At 43.9% G+C, this 18,070-nt stretch overlaps 1 protein-coding gene across 7 annotated transcripts in view; it reads left to right on the top strand.

Annotated features, from left to right (window-relative positions):
* LOC111964912 (engulfment and cell motility protein 2) overlaps positions 1-14,361 on the top strand; it is a 29,691-nt gene extending 15,330 nt beyond the window's left edge. For 4 of the 7 annotated variants that reach the window (XM_023988836.1, XM_023988787.1, XM_023988802.1 and 1 more), the window contains 17 exons: positions 246-415; positions 853-952; positions 1,711-1,862; positions 2,174-2,252; positions 8,335-8,370; positions 8,806-8,856; positions 8,998-9,120; positions 9,233-9,352; positions 9,515-9,619; positions 9,784-9,892; positions 10,120-10,256; positions 10,479-10,642; positions 11,298-11,410; positions 11,566-11,673; positions 12,017-12,099; positions 13,096-13,173; positions 13,332-14,361. In XM_023988836.1, the coding sequence (XP_023844604.1) occupies positions 246-415; positions 853-952; positions 1,711-1,862; positions 2,174-2,252; positions 8,335-8,370; positions 8,806-8,856; positions 8,998-9,120; positions 9,233-9,352; positions 9,515-9,619; positions 9,784-9,892; positions 10,120-10,256; positions 10,479-10,642; positions 11,298-11,410; positions 11,566-11,673; positions 12,017-12,099; positions 13,096-13,173; positions 13,332-13,532 (1,929 nt within the window). In that variant the 3' untranslated portion in view covers positions 13,533-14,361. The remainder of the gene's footprint in view (positions 1-245; positions 416-852; positions 953-1,710; positions 1,863-2,173; positions 2,253-8,334; positions 8,371-8,805; positions 8,857-8,997; positions 9,121-9,232; positions 9,353-9,514; positions 9,620-9,783; positions 9,893-10,119; positions 10,257-10,478; positions 10,643-11,297; positions 11,411-11,565; positions 11,674-12,016; positions 12,100-13,095; positions 13,174-13,331) is intronic. The other 3 variants (XM_023988810.1, XM_023988827.1, XM_023988818.1) reach the window with 3 other exon arrangements.
* The last annotated feature ends 3,709 nt before the right edge of the window (positions 14,362-18,070 follow it).

Raw genomic sequence — 18,070 nt, 5'->3', positions numbered from 1 at the left:
CTCTGCTCTCAGCTGAGTGACATGTCATCAAGTTGGACACCCGACGTATCCGTATAGCTTCTCCCTAATAAACAGATCAAAAACATGGCAGCTGCTTTCGACTAACCCTATTGCTGAGTTATACGTTTCGGTCGCTGCCTACATGTATCAAGCTAATGTAGTCGTTGAGGTGAACCAGGTTTAAAGAAAAGTCAATAATGGCCACCATTGCCTTGCCTGACCCCCCCCACTCCCACCCACAATAGGCCCGTGCAGCACGGCAGCTCCTGGACAGGATCCAGTCTCATGGCATAGACGCCCGCCTGGAGGCCCTGAAGGAGCTGGCCAAGCTGTCAGCTGACCCCACCTTTGCCACCGAGTTCATCAACATGGAGGGCATCGGGACCCTGGCGCGCCTGGTGGAGAGCGGCACCCAGTGAGTCTCATACAGTGTATGGTGAACTGCCACAAGACACTGATCTTGGGTCAGTTATGCATTTTCCCCACTAATGATTAAGGTAAGAATTGGGCGAGGGGAAGCTGATCCTAGATCTCTACCTACGGGGAAACTTCACTCCGGAGCAAGTCTCATTATAAAGTCATAGGTCTCGTACAGACAGACAAACCATGGGTCTACTGTTGGGTACATACCACACCACAGCCATAGACATCAATGTGTACGTGTTTAAAGGTAGCTCAGCCCTTGGGCTACTTCTACTGGCTACTAGAAGCCTTTCTGGATATGGTTGCTGTAGGCTAACACTGATTGCCCTATACTGATACCTTGCTGTTTGTGGCTGCAGTTGTCTTGTTTCTTTTCCCCTTCAGTTGGTGAATGTTGTCCTCTGACTCTGTCTCCTCTCTCCTCATCAGCTTTGGGGAGATGCTGGCCTTCACTCTCACTGCCTTCCTGGAGCTGATGGACCATGGAATAGTGTCCTGGGACCTCATCTCTCTGTCTTTCATCAAACAGGTCAGATTCCATACCTGCCTCAACTAAACAGTTCAGGCTGCATCTATAGGAAATGCTATTCCCTATACAGTGCACAACTTTTGACCAGGGTGCATAGAGCTCTGGTTAAAAGTAGTGCACTTCATAGGGAATATGGTGCCAGTTCGTACGCAGACACACTCAACGTAACACTTGTCATATAAGGAAGCCACTGTCAGATTCCTACACCATCCACAATGGAAGTAAGACGCAATGTATTTCTGACTTATTTTGATGGAACTTGGCCCTATACAGTATGTGAACTATCTTTCTCAGTTTAAACACTGGTAAATGAGTTTGGGTGGGTTCAGTAGTTTGAGGCCTATCTCGAATCCTCCCCCATGTTTTTTAAAATCTTTTCTTTTATTACTTGACCTACAACCCCTCACTGGTTGCCAGAACTGAGTGGGTTGCGGTTACCTAGCAACCCCCCATGTTATTTGGAGCTCTTTCAGCTGAATTGTCTGTGAAGTTTTCACCCTGATGAAGTCCTCTGAAGTGCTGCACAGCAACAAGCACTGTAGAATTTAGATACCTAGTTTTCTATAGGCTGTACATTAATGCACAAGTTTGGATMTTTTTTTATATTTTTTGGCAACTATGTCATTTGATAGACCTACTTTTCAAGTCCTAGTCTCGAGTTTTCAAATCTACCTCCATAAACCAAGTTGTAATCAAGAAGACCCTAGATTTATGTGTCCATTTTAATGGAGTATTTCCCTCCTCTCCTGTCTGGTCAGATTGCGGGCTACGTGAACCAGCCGATGGTGGACGTGTCAATCCTGCAGCGCTCTCTGGCCATCCTGGAGAGCATGGTCCTCAACAGCCACAGCCTCTACCACCGGGTGGCGCAGGATATCACTGTTGGACAGCTCATCGGACACCTGCAAGTGTGAGCACACACACACGCACTGGGGCCTCCCACATACAGCTATGTGGGGGATGTAGTCTAAGTTAGTGTGTAGAAATGTAGTGGCGTAACTTACTAATGTCGGTGGAATCAAACGTAGATGACGAGCCTTGCCTTGCTACGCAACCTTGTGATTATGACTAAGCTTAGAAGTGTAGAACCCCAGACTAATACTATCTGAGTACTGTATTAATACATTTAACCAGTTGCTACTTTAGTTTTTGTAACCATGTGAGAATTCCTAGAACCAGATGCTTCTAACTGGTGTTGCTGTGTCTGATGTGCCTTTTTAGATCCAATCAGGAGATCCAGACATATGCCATCGCACTCATTAACGCCCTCTTCCTCAAGGCACCGGAGGATAGACGGCAGGTCAGTACAGTACCTGCTCAGCAATACACCGAAAGGGTACCCTTGCAATATACACTACATGGCCAAAAGTATATGGACACTAGGGCTCTTACGGTGACCATATTACCGCCACTCCGGCCGTCAAGAGTCATGACTGCAGTCAAATTCCACTTGACCGTTTAGTCATGGTAATTAGGCTTCTCCAAGCTCTGATGCTGCTGATGGTTATTAGTAGCCTATCAAACATGCTAACTGCCTGGTACTCAGCTCTCTATAGTCCCTCTAATCACGCTGACATCGATGCAAATGTAATCAAAAATCTAATTTAACACTTCATGAGAGCCCATGAGCTCATGTTGTGCAACATTTCTGTAGGCTATGCAATTGCGTGAGAAAACAGAGTGATGGCCTCTACTAAAAAGAGGATCCCATCAGATTTCTATAGACTAGACCTACTATATTTATTTCTCAACTTTTCTAATATTAAGCACATTGCTTCTCTTTACAACAGGAGTATAGCCAACCTGCCTGGCATGAAAATTAACCACGGAAAAAGCGTCCTCCATTCGCTATTTAAGTGCACAGATGACGTATTTTTTTTCCACTGCCCCAGTTTCGAAACAGGTTCATGATAATGGTCCATTCTAAATTTAAAACAAATTTCACACACATATTATTTAGTATATGTAAAGACAATTTTGATTTAAGAATATTGTGATGGGTGACAATATTAGCCTATCACTTTGTGAATGATATATTATCACTTGTGAATCATGCCCAGCTGTTGCGCATGCTTTTTTTGGGCGACTTTTCCCAAATCAAAGTCACACACCTCATATAGCCTAGCCCATAGGCCTACAGTGCCTTCGGGAAGTATTCAGACCCCTTGACTTTTTCAACATTTTGTTGAGTTACAGCATTATTCTAAACTGGATTTAAAAAAATCCTAAGCAATCTACACACAATACCCCATAATAACAGCGAAACAGGTTTTTAGAAATTTTAGCAAATTTATAAAAAATAAAAAGCAGAAACCTTATTTACATAAGTATTCAGACCCTTTGCTACGAGACTCGAAATTGAGCTCAGGTGCATCCTGTTTCCATTGATCATCCTTGAGCTGTTTCTACAACTTGATTGGAGTCCACCTGTGGTAAATTCAATTGATTGGACATGATTTGGAAAAGCACACACCTGTCTATATAAGGTCACACAGTTGACAGTGCATGTCAGAGCAAAAGGGGTCGAAGGAATTGTCCGTATAGCTCCGAGACAGGATTGTGTCGAGGCACAGATCTGGGGAAGAGTACCAAAACATTTCTGCAGCATTGAAGGTCCCCAAGAACACAGTGGCCTTCATCATTCTTAAATGGAAGAAGTTTGGAACCAGCAAGACTTCCTAGAGCTGGCCGCCCGGCCAAACTGAGCAATCGGGGGAGAACAGCTTTGGTCAGGGAGGTGACCAAGAACCTGATGGTCACTCTGACAGAGATCTAGAGTTCATCTGTGGAGATGGGAGAAACTTCCAGAAGACAACCATCTCTGCAGCACTCCACCAATCAGGTCTTTATGGTAGAGTGGCCTGACGGAGTTGGAGTTTGCCAAAAGGCACCTAAAGCCTCTCAGACCATGAGAAACAAGATTCTCTGGTCTGATGAAACCAAGATTGAACTCTTTGGCCAGAATGCCAAGCGTCACTTCTGGAGGAAACCTGGCACCATTCCTACGGTGAAGCATGGTGGTGGTGGCAGCATCATGCTGTTGGGATGTTTTTCAGAGGCTGGTACTTCCAATATCTGAATTGAAAGCATTAGTGAGTTCGGAACTGATGTTTTACGCGATTCAGCACTCGACGGTCCTGTTCTGTGAGCTAGTGTGGCCTACCACTTTGCGGCTGAGCCTTAGTTGCTCCTAGACGTATCCAGCACTTACAGTTGACCGGGGAAGCTCTAGAAGGGCAGAAATTTGACGAACTGACTTGTTCGAAAGGTGGCATCCTATGACGGTGCCATGTTGAAAGTCACAGAGCGCTTCAGTAATGCGTTTGTCTATGGAGATTGCATGGCGCTGTGCTCGATTTTATATACCTGTCAGTAACGGGTGTGGCTGAAGTAGCCAAATCCACTAATTTGAAGGGGTGTTCACATACGTTTCTGTATATATAGTGTATTTACACTGAACCATGGTCACACATACATGCATAACACCTACAGTGCCTTCAGAAAGTATTCACACCCCTTAACTTTTTCCACATTTTGTTAAATTGAGATTTTTGTCACTGGCCTACACACAATACCCCATAATGTCTAAATGTTTACAAATCAATTACTAATGAAAATCTTGAGTCAAGTATTTCATCCCTTTGTTTATGGCAAGCCTAGGTAAGTTCAGGAGTAAAAATGTGCATAATAAGTTGCATGGACTCACTCTGTGTGATATTAGTGTTCAACATTMTTTTTGAAAGACTACCTCATCTATGTACCCCACACATACAATTATATATAATGTCAAGCAGTGAATTTCAACCACAAAGACCAGGGAGGTTTTCCAATGCCTTGCTAAGAAGGGAATAKATTGGTAGATGGGTAAAAAAACAAAAGCAGACAGTGAATATCCCTTTGAGAATGATGAAGTTATTAATTACACTTTGGATGGTGTACCAATACACCCAGTCACTACAAAGATACAGGAATCCTTCCTAACTCAGTTTGCCAGAGAGGAAGGAAACATCTCAGGGATTTCACTATTAGGCCAATGGTGACTTTAAAACAGAGTTTAATGGCTGTGATAGGAGAAAACTGAGGATGGTTCAACAAAATTGTAGTTACTCCACAATACAAACCTAATTGACAGAGTGAAAATAAGGAAGCCTGTACAGAATACAAATATTCCAAAACATGCATCCTTTTGGCAACAAGTCACTAAAGTAATACTGCAAAAATGTGGCAAAGCAATTACGTTTTTGTCCTGAATACAATGTGTTATGTTTGGGCCAAATCCAATACAACACATTACTGAGTACCACTCTCCATACAGTGGGGCAAAAAAGTATTTAGTCATCCACCAATTGTGCAAGTTCTCCCACTTAAAAAGATGAGAGAGGCCTGTAATTTTCATTATAGGTACACTTCAACTATGACAGACAAAATGAGGGGAAAAAATCCAGAAAATCACATTGTAGGATTTTTAATGAATTTATTTGCAAATTATGGTGGAAAATAAACTTTTGTTATTGACCAAATACTTATCTCAATACTTTGTTATATACCCTTTGTTGGCAATGACAGAGGTCAAACGTTTTCTGTAAGTCTTCACAAGGTTTTCACACACTGTTGCTGGTATTTTGGCCCATTCCTCCATGCAGATCTCCTCTAGAGCAGTGATGTTTTGGGGCTGTTGCTGGGCAACACGGACTTTCAACTCCCTCCAAAGATTTTGTATGGGGTTGAGATCTGGAGACTGGCTAGGCCACTCCAGGACCTTGAAATGCTTCTTACGAAGCCACTCCTTCGTTGCCGGGGCGGTGTGTTTGGGATCATTGTCATGCTGAAAGACCCAGCCACGTTTCATCTTCAATGCCTTGCTGATGAAGGAGGTTTTCACTCAAAATCTCACGATACATGACCCCATTCATTCTGTCCTTTACACGATCAGTCGTCCTGGTCCCTTTGCAGATAAACCAGCCCCAAAGCATGATGTTTCCACCACCCATGCTTCACAGTAGGTATGGTGTTCTTTGGATGCAACTCAGCATTCTTTGTCCTCCAAACACGACGAGTTGAGTTTTTACCAAAAAGTTATATTTTGGTTTCATCTGACCATTGACATTCTCCCAATCTTCTTCTGGATCATCCAAATGCTCTCTAGCAAACTTCAGACGGCCTGGACATGTACTGGCTTAAGCAGGGGGACACGTCTCTGGCACTGCAAATCAAATCAAATTTTATTAGTCACATACACATGGTTAGCAGATGTTAATGCGAGTGTAGCGAATGCTTGTGCTTCTAGTTCCAACAATGCAGTAATAACCAACAGTAATCTAACCTAACAATTCCACAACTACTACTTACACACACACACACAAGTGTAAAGGGATAAAGAATATGTACATAAAGATATATGAATGAGTGGTGTACAGAACGGCATGGCAGATGCAGTAGATGGTATAGAAGTACGGTATATACATATGAGATGAGTACTGTAGGGTATGTAAACATAAAGTGGCATAGTTTAAAGGTGGCTAGTGGTACATGTATTACATAAAGATGGCAAGATGCAGTAGATGATATAGAGTACAGTTATATACATATGAGATGGGTATGGTAGGGTATGTAAACATTGTATTAAGTGGCATTGTTTAAAGTGGCTAGTGGTACATTTTGACATAATTTCCATCAATTCCCATTTTTAAAGTGGCTGGAGTTGAAGTCAGTATTGTTGGCAGCGGCCGCTAAATGTTAGTGGTGCTGTTTAACAGTCTGATGGCCTTGAGATAGAAGCTGTTTTCAGTCTCTCGGTCCCTGCTTTGATGCACCTGTACTGACCTCGCCTTCTGGATATAGCGGGTAGCAGGATTGAGTCCCTGGCGGCGTAGTGTGTTACTGATGGTAGGCTTTGTTACTTTGGTCCAGCTCTCTGCAGGTCATTCACTAGGTCCCCCCGTGTGGTTTCTGGATTTTGCTCACCGTTCTTGTGATCATTTTGACCCCACGGGTGTGAGATCTTGCGTGGAGCCCCAGACCGGGGAGATTATCAGTGGTCTTGTATGTCTTCCATTTCCTAATAATTGCTCCCACAGTTGATTTCTTCAAACCAAGCTGCTTACCTATTGCAGATTCAGTCTTCCCAGCCTGGTGCAGGTCTACAATTTTGTTTCTGGTGTCCTTTGACAGCTTTTGCCATAGTGGAGTTTGGAGTGTGACTGTTTGAGGTTGTGACAGGTGTCTTTTATACTGATAAACAGTTCAAACAGGTGCCATTAATACAGGTAACGAGTGGAGGACAGCGAGCCTCTTAAAGAAGAAGTTACAGGTCTGTGAGAGCCAGAAATCTTGCTTGTTTGTAGGTGACAAATACTTATTTTCCACCATAATTTGCTAATAAATTTCATTAAAAATCCTACAATGTGATTTTCTGGATTTTCTTTTTCTCATTTTGTCTGTCATAGTTGAAGTGTACCTATGATGAAAATTACAGCCCTCTCTCATCTTTTTAAGTGGGAGAACTTGCACAAATGGTTGTTGACTAAATACTTTTTTTGCCCCACTATTTTCAAGCGTAGGTGGCTGCATCATGTTATGGGTATGTTTGTAATTGTTAAGGACTGGGGAGTTTTTCAAGATAAAAAATAAACTCTGGTGCTAAGCACAGGSAAAATCCTAGCGGAAAACCTGGTTCAGTCTGCTTTCCACCAGACATTAAGAGATAAATGTACTTTTCAGCAGGACAATAACCTAAAACAAGGTTTCCCAAAGTCGTTCCTGTGCAGTCCCTAAGACGACCAGCCCTGAGAGGGTGGAGAGGAGGATTTCATGCTTCATGGTGTCAGTCTGAGCTCTGTCATTTAACCTCTAGAGCAGGGTTCCAGCCCGCTGGCCCAATTTTATTTGGCCCCCAAATGTTTTGAGCAAAAACCAAGTATTATAAAAATATATATATAATATTTTTTATAATTCTAGTTTACGTTGTTGGACATAAACTCTAAAATCATCAAGAAATCAGCTCAAAGTGATTAGGAAATCTGTTCCCAAGTATTCCCATTAATAGAGGCAAAGGCCTATGTGATCGTATCCAAATGTTATCAAGGTTTGAAATTATTCTGTTTTTGTCATGCTATATCTGTTTGGGATTCTTGAGGTCAATTTGCAGTATGCGAATTATTTATGACTATGTTCCGGCTCCCCCGCAATCCGCTCAAGGACAACGCTGTGTCATGTCACATACTGTACTGTTGTGCTCTGCGTCGCCATGCCATATCGTGCTGTACTTTACTGTACCATGCTGTTACTGTGCATGCTGTATCTCGTGAACCATGTATAAGTGTGCATTATTTGTTTCCATTGCCATCACCGGGAACCCCTCCTCCCAATCCACCCCCCCTCAGGAAGAGCATAATAACCCCCTGGACCAGCGGCTCACTGTAAGTACACATCATCCCACAATCCTTTGCTCCACCCTCTCCGCCCCCTCTTCTCTCTGATCCATAGAGAACCATGGGCTGCCACCCTCATAGTTCAATCCACTCAGATGAAGTCAGTGGGGAAGAATACAGTATGCAATCTTGTCATAGTAACTCTGAGTCCCTCTAGTGGTAGCAGCTGCGTTCGGCACTATTAGACATGTCTCACTGGTGATGACGTCTGATGATGTGACCCCCCCACACACACATACACACACAAAATACATATGGAATTGTAACAGTTATCAACCCATTCAGGGCCAAGTGATATGACTGTGAGCCTTTCCTCAAATTAGCCTTTTGATATTGTTGTCTGGTAGTAAGCTTATTGCCTACCTGTTTCCATACTGGCCTTGCTTTTGAGGCTCACTGTATTTGTCTATATCTCCCTCTCAGGAGATGGCGAGCACCCTGGCCCAGAAACACCTGCGATCCATCATCCTCAATGTGAGTTTCGGGGAAAGCCTGAGTGTACTTGTCTTGGATAACCAGTCACAACCAATCAGCCCTTCATAATAACATGATGCTTTCTAAACAGTACAGATGGATAGCTTCTACTGCTCCTAATATGTGTGTCATCTCTCGCAGCACGTTATCCGAGGCAACAGACCAATCAAAGCCGAGATGGCGCACCAGCTCTACGTGCTGCAGGTTCTGACCTTTAACCTTCTGGAGGAACGCATGATGACCAAGATGGATCCCAGCGACCAGGTAAAACGACCAGAAGCAGTTTTTCTTTTTGTATTCCCTGAGTCTTTTACCTCAACCCTTCTGACCCTCATATCATTTGATGTTTTTAAGTTTTGCGCTCCTCCATTTTCAGGCCCAGAGGGACATCATTTTCGAGCTGCGCAGGATTGCGTTTGACGGGGAGAACGACCCCAGTGGCACTGAGAAGAGAAAGGCCATGTACACCAAGGACTACAAGATGCTGGGCTTCACTGTGAGTCCAGCTAGTGGGTTGCTTTCATCTGTATAACTGCTCTCTAGAGAAGTTGTTTGGGTCGGAGAGTGAGTGGATGTGTTAAAATGGTTGTTTGGGGTCATAAAGGGATTGTTATGGGTCTGTCTGTGTCATTGACTCTCCTGTCGGTTGTTTCTCCAGAACCATGTGAACCCTGCCATGGACTTCACGCAGACCCCTCCAGGGATGCTGGCCCTGGACAACATGCTCTACCTGGCCAAGCTGCACCAGGACACCTACATCAGGGTGAGTGTGTGTGTGTGCCATTTTTAAGACCGAGCCTGTACCACACTCCAGTGAAGGTTTTCTATGGCAAAAATATTTTTCTGTACAAATAAAATGTTATATTTCAAATGGTAGCACTTGAGTCTTCCCCGAGTGTGACCATATGTGTGTGTCACTCACATCAGATTGTTCTGGAGAACAGCAGCCGYGAGGACAAACACGAGTGTCCTTTCGGTCGCTGTGCCATTGAGCTCACCCGTATGCTGTGTGAGATACTACAAGTGGGAGAATTGCGTGAGTACACTTCTCGCAGATGGACACCACACATTACGACGGCTTTAAGGCTGACGTGGCATTCAAGGAAGCCTTCATCTYTTTAGGGCTTTTCCAAGCTAATCAGAATGGCCAACCTCATTTTTATTATACATGTATCCTCAGAGAGATAACTGATGTATAATTTTTCAAGACAACCTCATGCGTTAAAGTAAGTTTTCGACGGTGTGTGTGTTCCTTCTCTCCAGCCAACGAGGGCTGCAACGACTACCACCCCATGTTCTTTACTCACGACCGGGCGTGGGAGGAGTTCTTCTGCGTCTGCATCCAACTGCTCAACAAGACCTGGAAGGAGATGAGGGCCACGGCTGAGGACTTCAACAAGGTCAGAGTTCATCCACCAGAGTCTGTTGACCACTTGGTTACTTAGGCCATTGATTACTCCTATCCATCCCACTTTGTTTATCTGGTTGACTCTGGTTGATAAAGAAAAGCTGATAACTCTCATGGCTTAGATGTAATAAATGTAACAAGTACCTACGTTTCGACAGCTAAGCTGCCTTCATTTATCAGGGTTTTCACTAAATGTTTGACTCTGGTTGGCCAGGTGATGCAGGTGGTTCGGGAGCAGATCACCCGGGCTCTGGCCATGAAGCCCTCGTCCCTGGACCATCTTAAGGGTAAACTGCGAGGCCTCAGCTACTCTGAGATCCTGCGTCTGCGCCAGTCGGAGAGGATGAGCCAGGACGACTTCCAGTCACCACCCATTATGTCAGTCCCACATCCACGTTAACTGTTTGACTTTGTCCATCAGATTAGTCTGCCTCTGTGTTTGGGTTTAACCCCTCATGTCAGTATTTTAGCCTCTCTTCAGACTTAATTTCCAAAGTTTCATGGTACTGTATGACAGGATTGGGGTCAATTCCATTTAAATTTGGGAAGGAAACTACGGAGCCCCTTAGGGGTCAAGGTGGAGAAAAAAACTGCCAGGCTAATCCATTCCCTTGTTTTTTTAAATCTATTCCTTCGGATTCTATATTCGTTCCTTCAGTTTTTTTTAATAAGTTACTCCTATTCCTGATTTGTTCAGCTCTAGGCCTAAAAACATCATTCTCATAAGGCGATGCAAAAAATTATCTGTGAACGGATACAAAAACAGAGGGACAGGATTAGCCTGGATGTTTTTTTACTTTCTCCACCATGACCACTAACGGGGCTCTGTGGGACACTGAAATTCCAATTCCACTTTTTTTCTCATTGAAAAGCATTCAGGAAAATTGGAATTTYAGTTTACTTTCTGAATTGACTGAATTGAAATGGAGCTGACTYCCACCCTGCTCTATGAACAATATAGGTTAGTTAGAGTGTGTGTTTTGTTTGCTGTTCAATGCTAACAGACCTAATGTATGTGAGTTTTGTGTTGCAGTGAGCTACGTGAGAGGATTCAGCCAGAGATCCTGGAGCTGATCAAGCAGCAGAGGCTCAACCGCCTGTGTGAGGGAAGCTGCTTCCGCAAGCTGGGCAACCGCCGCAGACAAGGTGGGCACAAACACTTAAATAAACAAGGTGATAGGAGCAAGAGCAGTGTGCGGGTTTTCTTTTAAAAAGCATTATTCCTACGCACCTGCAACAAGATACTTTTTTGAATATTTGCTGAGCACTACCTTTCTGCCGTCATCTTTTGTCCTCCTCAGAGAAGTTCTGGTTCTGCCGTCTGTCTCTGAACCACAAGGTGCTGCACTATGGAGATCTGGACGAGTCTCCCCAGGGGGAAGTGCCCCTTGAGCTGCTCACCGACAAGAGTGAGTCTCCTGGCTGCAACTCTGTGTCTCCCCCCACTCACTCAGCGTTGGGGTCACCCGTGACCTGTGCACTCGTGACTATTTGAGATTCTAGTGAGGTTGCCTATCAAAAGGCAAAAGCTAATCAGGTGAAGTCTCATAGCACATGGAGAGGCATCAGCTCTGAGCTGATGTTGCACAGATTCACTTGTCGTCTGGAGGGCAGACGATCCAGTCAAGTGTTACGACTGACACTGACTGATCCACATCACACCTAGGTCAGTGGAACTGTGCAGTGGTTGACTTAGATAAATGCCTGTTCATCTAGTCTTAATTTCCTGCTCTTTGTCATCTTCCCCTGCAGTCCCCGTGTCTGATATCAAGTCTGTGGTGACTGGGAAGGACTGCCCCCACATGAAGGAGAAGAGTGCACTGAAACAAAACAAGGTAGGCTACTGTGGCGTCCTATCAGCAGAGGGCATCCCAAATGGCAACCTATTCCCTATATACTGCACTACTTGGATATAGGGTGCAATTTGGGACATAGACCTGTTGGCGTGATGTCTGTTAGCATGACTGATATGTAGCTACGAGCCCTACCTCTTCTTCAGCTCAATGGTTATGGAGTATCTAGGGAGTTTCTCACTCCTCCGTCCTCTCCTCGACTCCTCCGTCCTCTCCTACGTGACCTGGAAACCAATAAGTGGTCGCCATATGTATGAGAGTGTCAGTTCGTTAATACGCCAACGGAGGACTTTGCTCCTCTTCTCGATTGCAATCTCCAGCAGAGGATACTCCGGTGTATCCTACTGCGGGAAGACTTTTGAAATCTGCCACCTCCCCTTTGAAACAGCTGTTTTCTCGGATGAGAAAAGCATGTACACATTTAAAAGCTATATGTAACAGTGTTGTTTCCGTCCCACTCCTTGCCCCGGCCTGTAACCAGGAACCCTCTGAACACATCAACAACTGCCGTCCATGAAGCATCGGTACTATTCACTCCACAAAAGCCACGGCCCTTGCAGAGCAAGTGAAACAACTACTCCAAGGTCTCAGAGCAAGTGACGTCGCTGATTGAAACGCTACTAGTGCACTCTGCTAACTAGCGAGCCATTTCACACCGGTTACATATACGCTACTTATCCTTTTATCTATAAAATAGCACAACTAGCTACATTTAATTTTATATCTCTTTACACATGTTTTGGGATTCCACCTCCTGTAAACGTCATTTGTCTGCTAAGGGAGTCTCATTTCATACAAGGCCATTTGTTTTCACGTTTCTTCACCTCCTCTCCTCGATTACCTTTTTCCAAAAGGAGGCGAGGAGAGGACAGAGAGGAGGCGAGGAAATCCAATTGAGATTCTCCACATCATCCTAGTGCACTGTATGATGTTTATATTAGAGGTTTGGACATGAGGTGTGCTCTCTTGTTTGGGTAGGAGGTTTTAGAGCTGGCCTTCTCCGTCCTGTACGATCCTGATGAGAACCTCAACTTTGTGGCCCCCAACAAATATGAGGTGAATGGCATGATTAACTCCTTAGAATGAATAACTCTGAAGACATGATCTGCGTTGTATGTGAGGGCATACCGCAAATGTACTGTATGTTATCTGACCCGTGCTCTCTCTCTGCTTTGTGTGTTGTGTGCGTGCATGCGCCTGCCTGCACTGAGCAGTACTGTGTCTGGACTGATGGACTGTGTGCGTTGCTGGGCCGAGAGATGGGCAGTGACCTCACCCGCAGCGACCTGGACACGCTCATCTCCATGGAGATGAAGCTCCGCCTCTTGGACCTGGAAAACATCGCCATACCTGAAGCCCCTCCCCCTGTGCCAAAAGAGCCCAGCACTTACAACTTCACCTACAACTACGGCTGAGGGGTGTGTTTAAGGCTGGTTTGTGAGAGAGAGCTGGGCCGTATGTGTGTCGGTGTGTTTGTGGGGCACGGTTGCGTGTGTGTATTTGTGTGTAATAAGACGAAGAAAACCACTCATCCCCTAGCCACTTAATCTTGAACACAACATCACTTGTCTGATGCTCTGAAATCCAACTGCCCACAAATAATCCAGGCAGGCTACGTAACACTAGACAACAAAATGTTCCATTGTATTTTTTTTTGTTTTAAATCGCCGTTATGGTACAAGCTTGACACCAACCTGAAAGTTAATATTTTGTTTCGTAACTCATCACTTCATGGCCTTATCAACTTTTTTTGTTAAATAAGCTCTGTGTGTTTTGAATAGTTACAGCTGAGCCCCACTATTGCTTCATGCATCGTCATAACAACAGAACCAGATCTGTTTGAACTGACACATCACGGCCCAGGGTCTTTTCCAAGGTGTTGTATTCTAGTCACTGCCCGTGTCTGCTCATCCTCTAATTCAGTACTAATCAATATTATTGATGTTTGTTATGCAGAATCTGATTATATTTTTGTAAATGACTGTGAACTCCGTCTCAGCTTTGAAGAGAAGGAACATGAACTTTCTAGCAACCTACTAATTTGAATTAAAAAATGGTGGTTTAGGGCACAAAAGATTGAGCTAGGTATTAAACTGACAGAGGTATCAGAGAAAGCAGTAAGCCATTTGTAGGCTTATCACATATTTGTCTTCTATAATTATTATACTTTGCACAGTCAAACTCAGTTGCCAAATGGTGATCTGTATGTGGAGACATTTAACACTAAACAAAATGGAGCTTTCACCACGCAAGCACTCTGAAGTCACATATTCTCTGGAATTATTAGGTTAGGAGATGGCCAAAATGCCTCGTAACATGAATCCTCAATGGTCAAGGTGTCAAATATTGGATAATGTGTTTTTGTTGTATCTTGCACTGCTAATGAAAGTAACAAGAAATGTGCTCAGTATATGCTATTGGAGTTTGGTTACACTGTACGTAAATTAATAGGATTCAGTGGTCTTGTATTGCAAGTTATTTGTAAAAAGGGTTCTACCTTTGTAAAGGGGTTCTGATATTTGATGTCCCATTGTTCATAGTACACAATCTGAAAGGGATGTTATGTCAAAGACATCACTGTCAAAAGCTTGTAGCTGCTTAGAGAATTCTACAAAATGCCACATTGAACAAAGTCGGGTTGCTAATGGATACCCCAACAGTAGGGAGACTTCTGAAGAGGCTTAAGCATTAGGTACTCTTTAACATGACTTGCTAAACCATGACCGTGTTCAGGCTAGTGCTGGTAGTGAATGACATGTTAGTCATGAAATACATTTACAGTTGAAGTCGGAAGTTTACATACACTTAGGTTGGAGTCAACCACTCCACACATTTCTTGTTAACTAACTATAGTTTTGGCAAGTCGGTTAGGACATCTACTTTGTGCATTACACAAGTAATTTTCCCAACTATTGTTTACAGGCAGATTATTTCACTGTATCACAAATCCAGTGGGTCAGAAGTCTACATACACTAAGTTGACTGTGCCTTTAAACAGCTTGGGAAATTCCAGAAAATGTCATGGCTTTAGAAGCTTCTGATAGGCTAATTGACATCATTTGAATCAATTGGAGGTGTACCTGTGGATGTATTTCAAGGCCTACCTTCAAACTCAGTGCCTCTTTGCTTGACATCATGGGGAAATCAAAACAATTCAGCCAAGACCTCAGGAAAAAAAATGGTAGACCTCCAAGTCTGGTTCATACTTGGGAACAATTTCCAAACGCACGTGAGGGTACCACGTTCATCTGCACAAACAATAGTACGCAAGTATAAACACCATGGGACCATGCAGCCATCATACCTCTCTCTTAGAGATGAACGTACTTTGGTGCGAAAAGTGCAAATCAATCCCAGAACAACAGCAAAGGACCTTGTGAAGATGCTGGAGGAAACCAGTACAAAAGTATCTATATCCATAGTAAAACGAGTCCTATATCGACATAACCTGAAAGGCCGCTCAGCAAGGAAGAAGCCACTGCTCCAAAACCTGTCTCTTATACACATCTAGATGTGTATAAGAGACAGAGACAAGATTGTACTTTTTGGAGAAATGTCCTCTGGTCTGATGAAACAAAAATGGAACTGTTTGGCAATAATGACCATCGTTATGTTCGGAAGAAAAATGGGGAGGCTTGCAAGCGGAAGAACACCATCCCAACCGTGAAGCACGGGGGTGGCAGCATCATGTTGTGGGGGTGCTTTGCTACWGGAGGGACTGGTGCACTTCACAAAATAGATGGCATCATGAGGAGGGAAGTTATGTGGATATATTGAAGCAACATCTCAAGACATTAGTCAGGAAGTTAAAGCTTGATCGTAAATGGGTCTTCCAAATGGACAATGACCCCAAGCATACTTCCAAAGTTGTGGCAAAATGGCTTAAGGACAACAAAGTCAAKGTATTGGAGTGGCCATCACAAAGCCATGACCTCAATCCTATAGAAAATGTTTGGGCAGAACTGAAAAAGCGTGTGTGAGCAAGGAGGCCTACAAACTTGACTCAATTACACCAGCTCTGTCAGGAGGAATGGGCCAAAATTCACCTAACTTATTGTGGGAAGCGTGTGGAAGACTACCTGAAACATTTGACCCAAGTTAAACAATTTATAGGCAATGCTACCAAATATTAATTGAGTGTATGTAAACTTCTGACCCACTGGGAATGTGATGAAAGAAATAAAAGCTGAAATAAATCATTCTCTCTACTATTATGACATTTCACATTCTTAAAATAAAGTGGTGATCCTAACTGACCTAAGACAATTTTTACTAGGATTAAACGTCAGGAATTGTGAAAAACTGAGTTTAAATGTATTTGGCTAAGGTGTATGTCAACTTCTGACTTCAACTGTACATATGGTATTCATATATAAATCATTGTCTGTATATATTGTGTTGCCTTACTAAAAAAAATGTATTTTGTTTTGTGTGAATAAATATGTTAAACTGGTATGGTATGTTTGTTCTGGAAAAGAGGGTTTTGAAATGACTTTTCACACGTTTACATTATCTTCATGCAACCACRTTTATTGTAGTACACATTTGTGTTGTAGCCCTGGACAAACATACCTCATTCAGCTCATTGAGGGCTTGTTGACAAGTTTAATCAGGTGTGCTTGTCAAGGGTTATAATAAAAAGGTGTACTGTTGGGGGTACTCGATGAGCAGGGTTGGGAAACACTACTATAGGATCTATTGAACAAAGCTCTAGTCTGTTGTGTAAAGCCTCATTTTAACACGGTTGTCTTTGTGGTGGTGACTGTCCCGGTCAAATGTAAATGTATTGGAGCAACAACGGCTCAGCCGCAAAGTGGTAGGCCACACAAGCTCATAGAAACGGGACTGCTGAGTTCTAAATCGTGTAGCGTGTAAAAATTGTCCTCGGTTGCAACACTCACTACTGAGTTACAAACTGCCTTTGGAAGCAATGTCAGCACAATAACTGTTCGTTGGGAGCTTCATGAAATGGGTTTCTATGGYCGAGCACTCAAGCTTAAGTTGACCATGTGCAATGCCAGGGGTTGGCTAGAATGGTGTAAAGCTCGCCGCCAATGGACTCTGGAGCAGTGGAAACGCGCTCTATGGAGTAATGAATCACACTTCACCATCTGACAGTCCAACGGACGAATCTGAGTTTGGCGGATGCCAGGAGAACAGTACCTGCCCGAATGCATAGTGCCATCAGTAAAGTTTGGTGGAGGAGGATAATGGTCTGGGGCTTTTTTTCATCGTTAGTTCCAGTGATGGAAAATCTTAAAACTACAGGATACAATGACCTTTTAGATGATTCTGTTCTTCCGACTTTGTGGAACAAAACAAGGTCGATACCCTGTGCACAAAACAAGGTCGATACAAAAATGGTTTGTGGAAGAACTTGACTGGCCTGCACAGAGCCCTGACCTCAACCCGATYGAACACCTTTGGGATGAATTGGAACGCCATCTCTGAGCCAGGCTTAATCGCCCAACATCGGTGTCTGACCTCACTAATGCTCTTGTGGCTGAATGGAAGCAAGTCCCCACATATAGTGGAAAGCCTTCCCAGAAGAGTGGAGGCTTTATAGCAGCAAAGTTGGTACCAACTCCATATTATTACCAATGACTTTGTAATGAGATGTTCAACGAGCAGTTGTCCACATACTTTTGGTAATGTAGTGTAGGGCCGACAGGCCAGGAAGATAGGTCCGGCCGGCTGGCCAGGTAGGTAACCTACCTGTCTTACCGGACCTACCTATCTGACCGGCTGGCCGACCAGACCCAACTATCTGTCTGGCCGGACCTAGTTATCTGGCCGGACCTAGTTATCTGGCCGGACCTAGTTATCTGGCCGGTTGGCCGGACCTAGTTATCTGGCCGGACCTACCTATCTGACTGGCAGGCCGACCGGACCCAACTATCTGTCTGGCCGGACCTAGCTATCTGCGTAGGTAGGTTCGGCCGGCTGGCAAGAC

This window comes from Salvelinus sp. IW2-2015, linkage group LG1 (genome assembly GCF_002910315.2).
Source record: "Salvelinus sp. IW2-2015 linkage group LG1, ASM291031v2, whole genome shotgun sequence".
In the NCBI taxonomy this organism is placed as follows: Eukaryota; Metazoa; Chordata; class Actinopteri; order Salmoniformes; family Salmonidae; genus Salvelinus; species Salvelinus sp. IW2-2015.
This window is presented reverse-complemented; position numbering and strand designations above follow the sequence as displayed.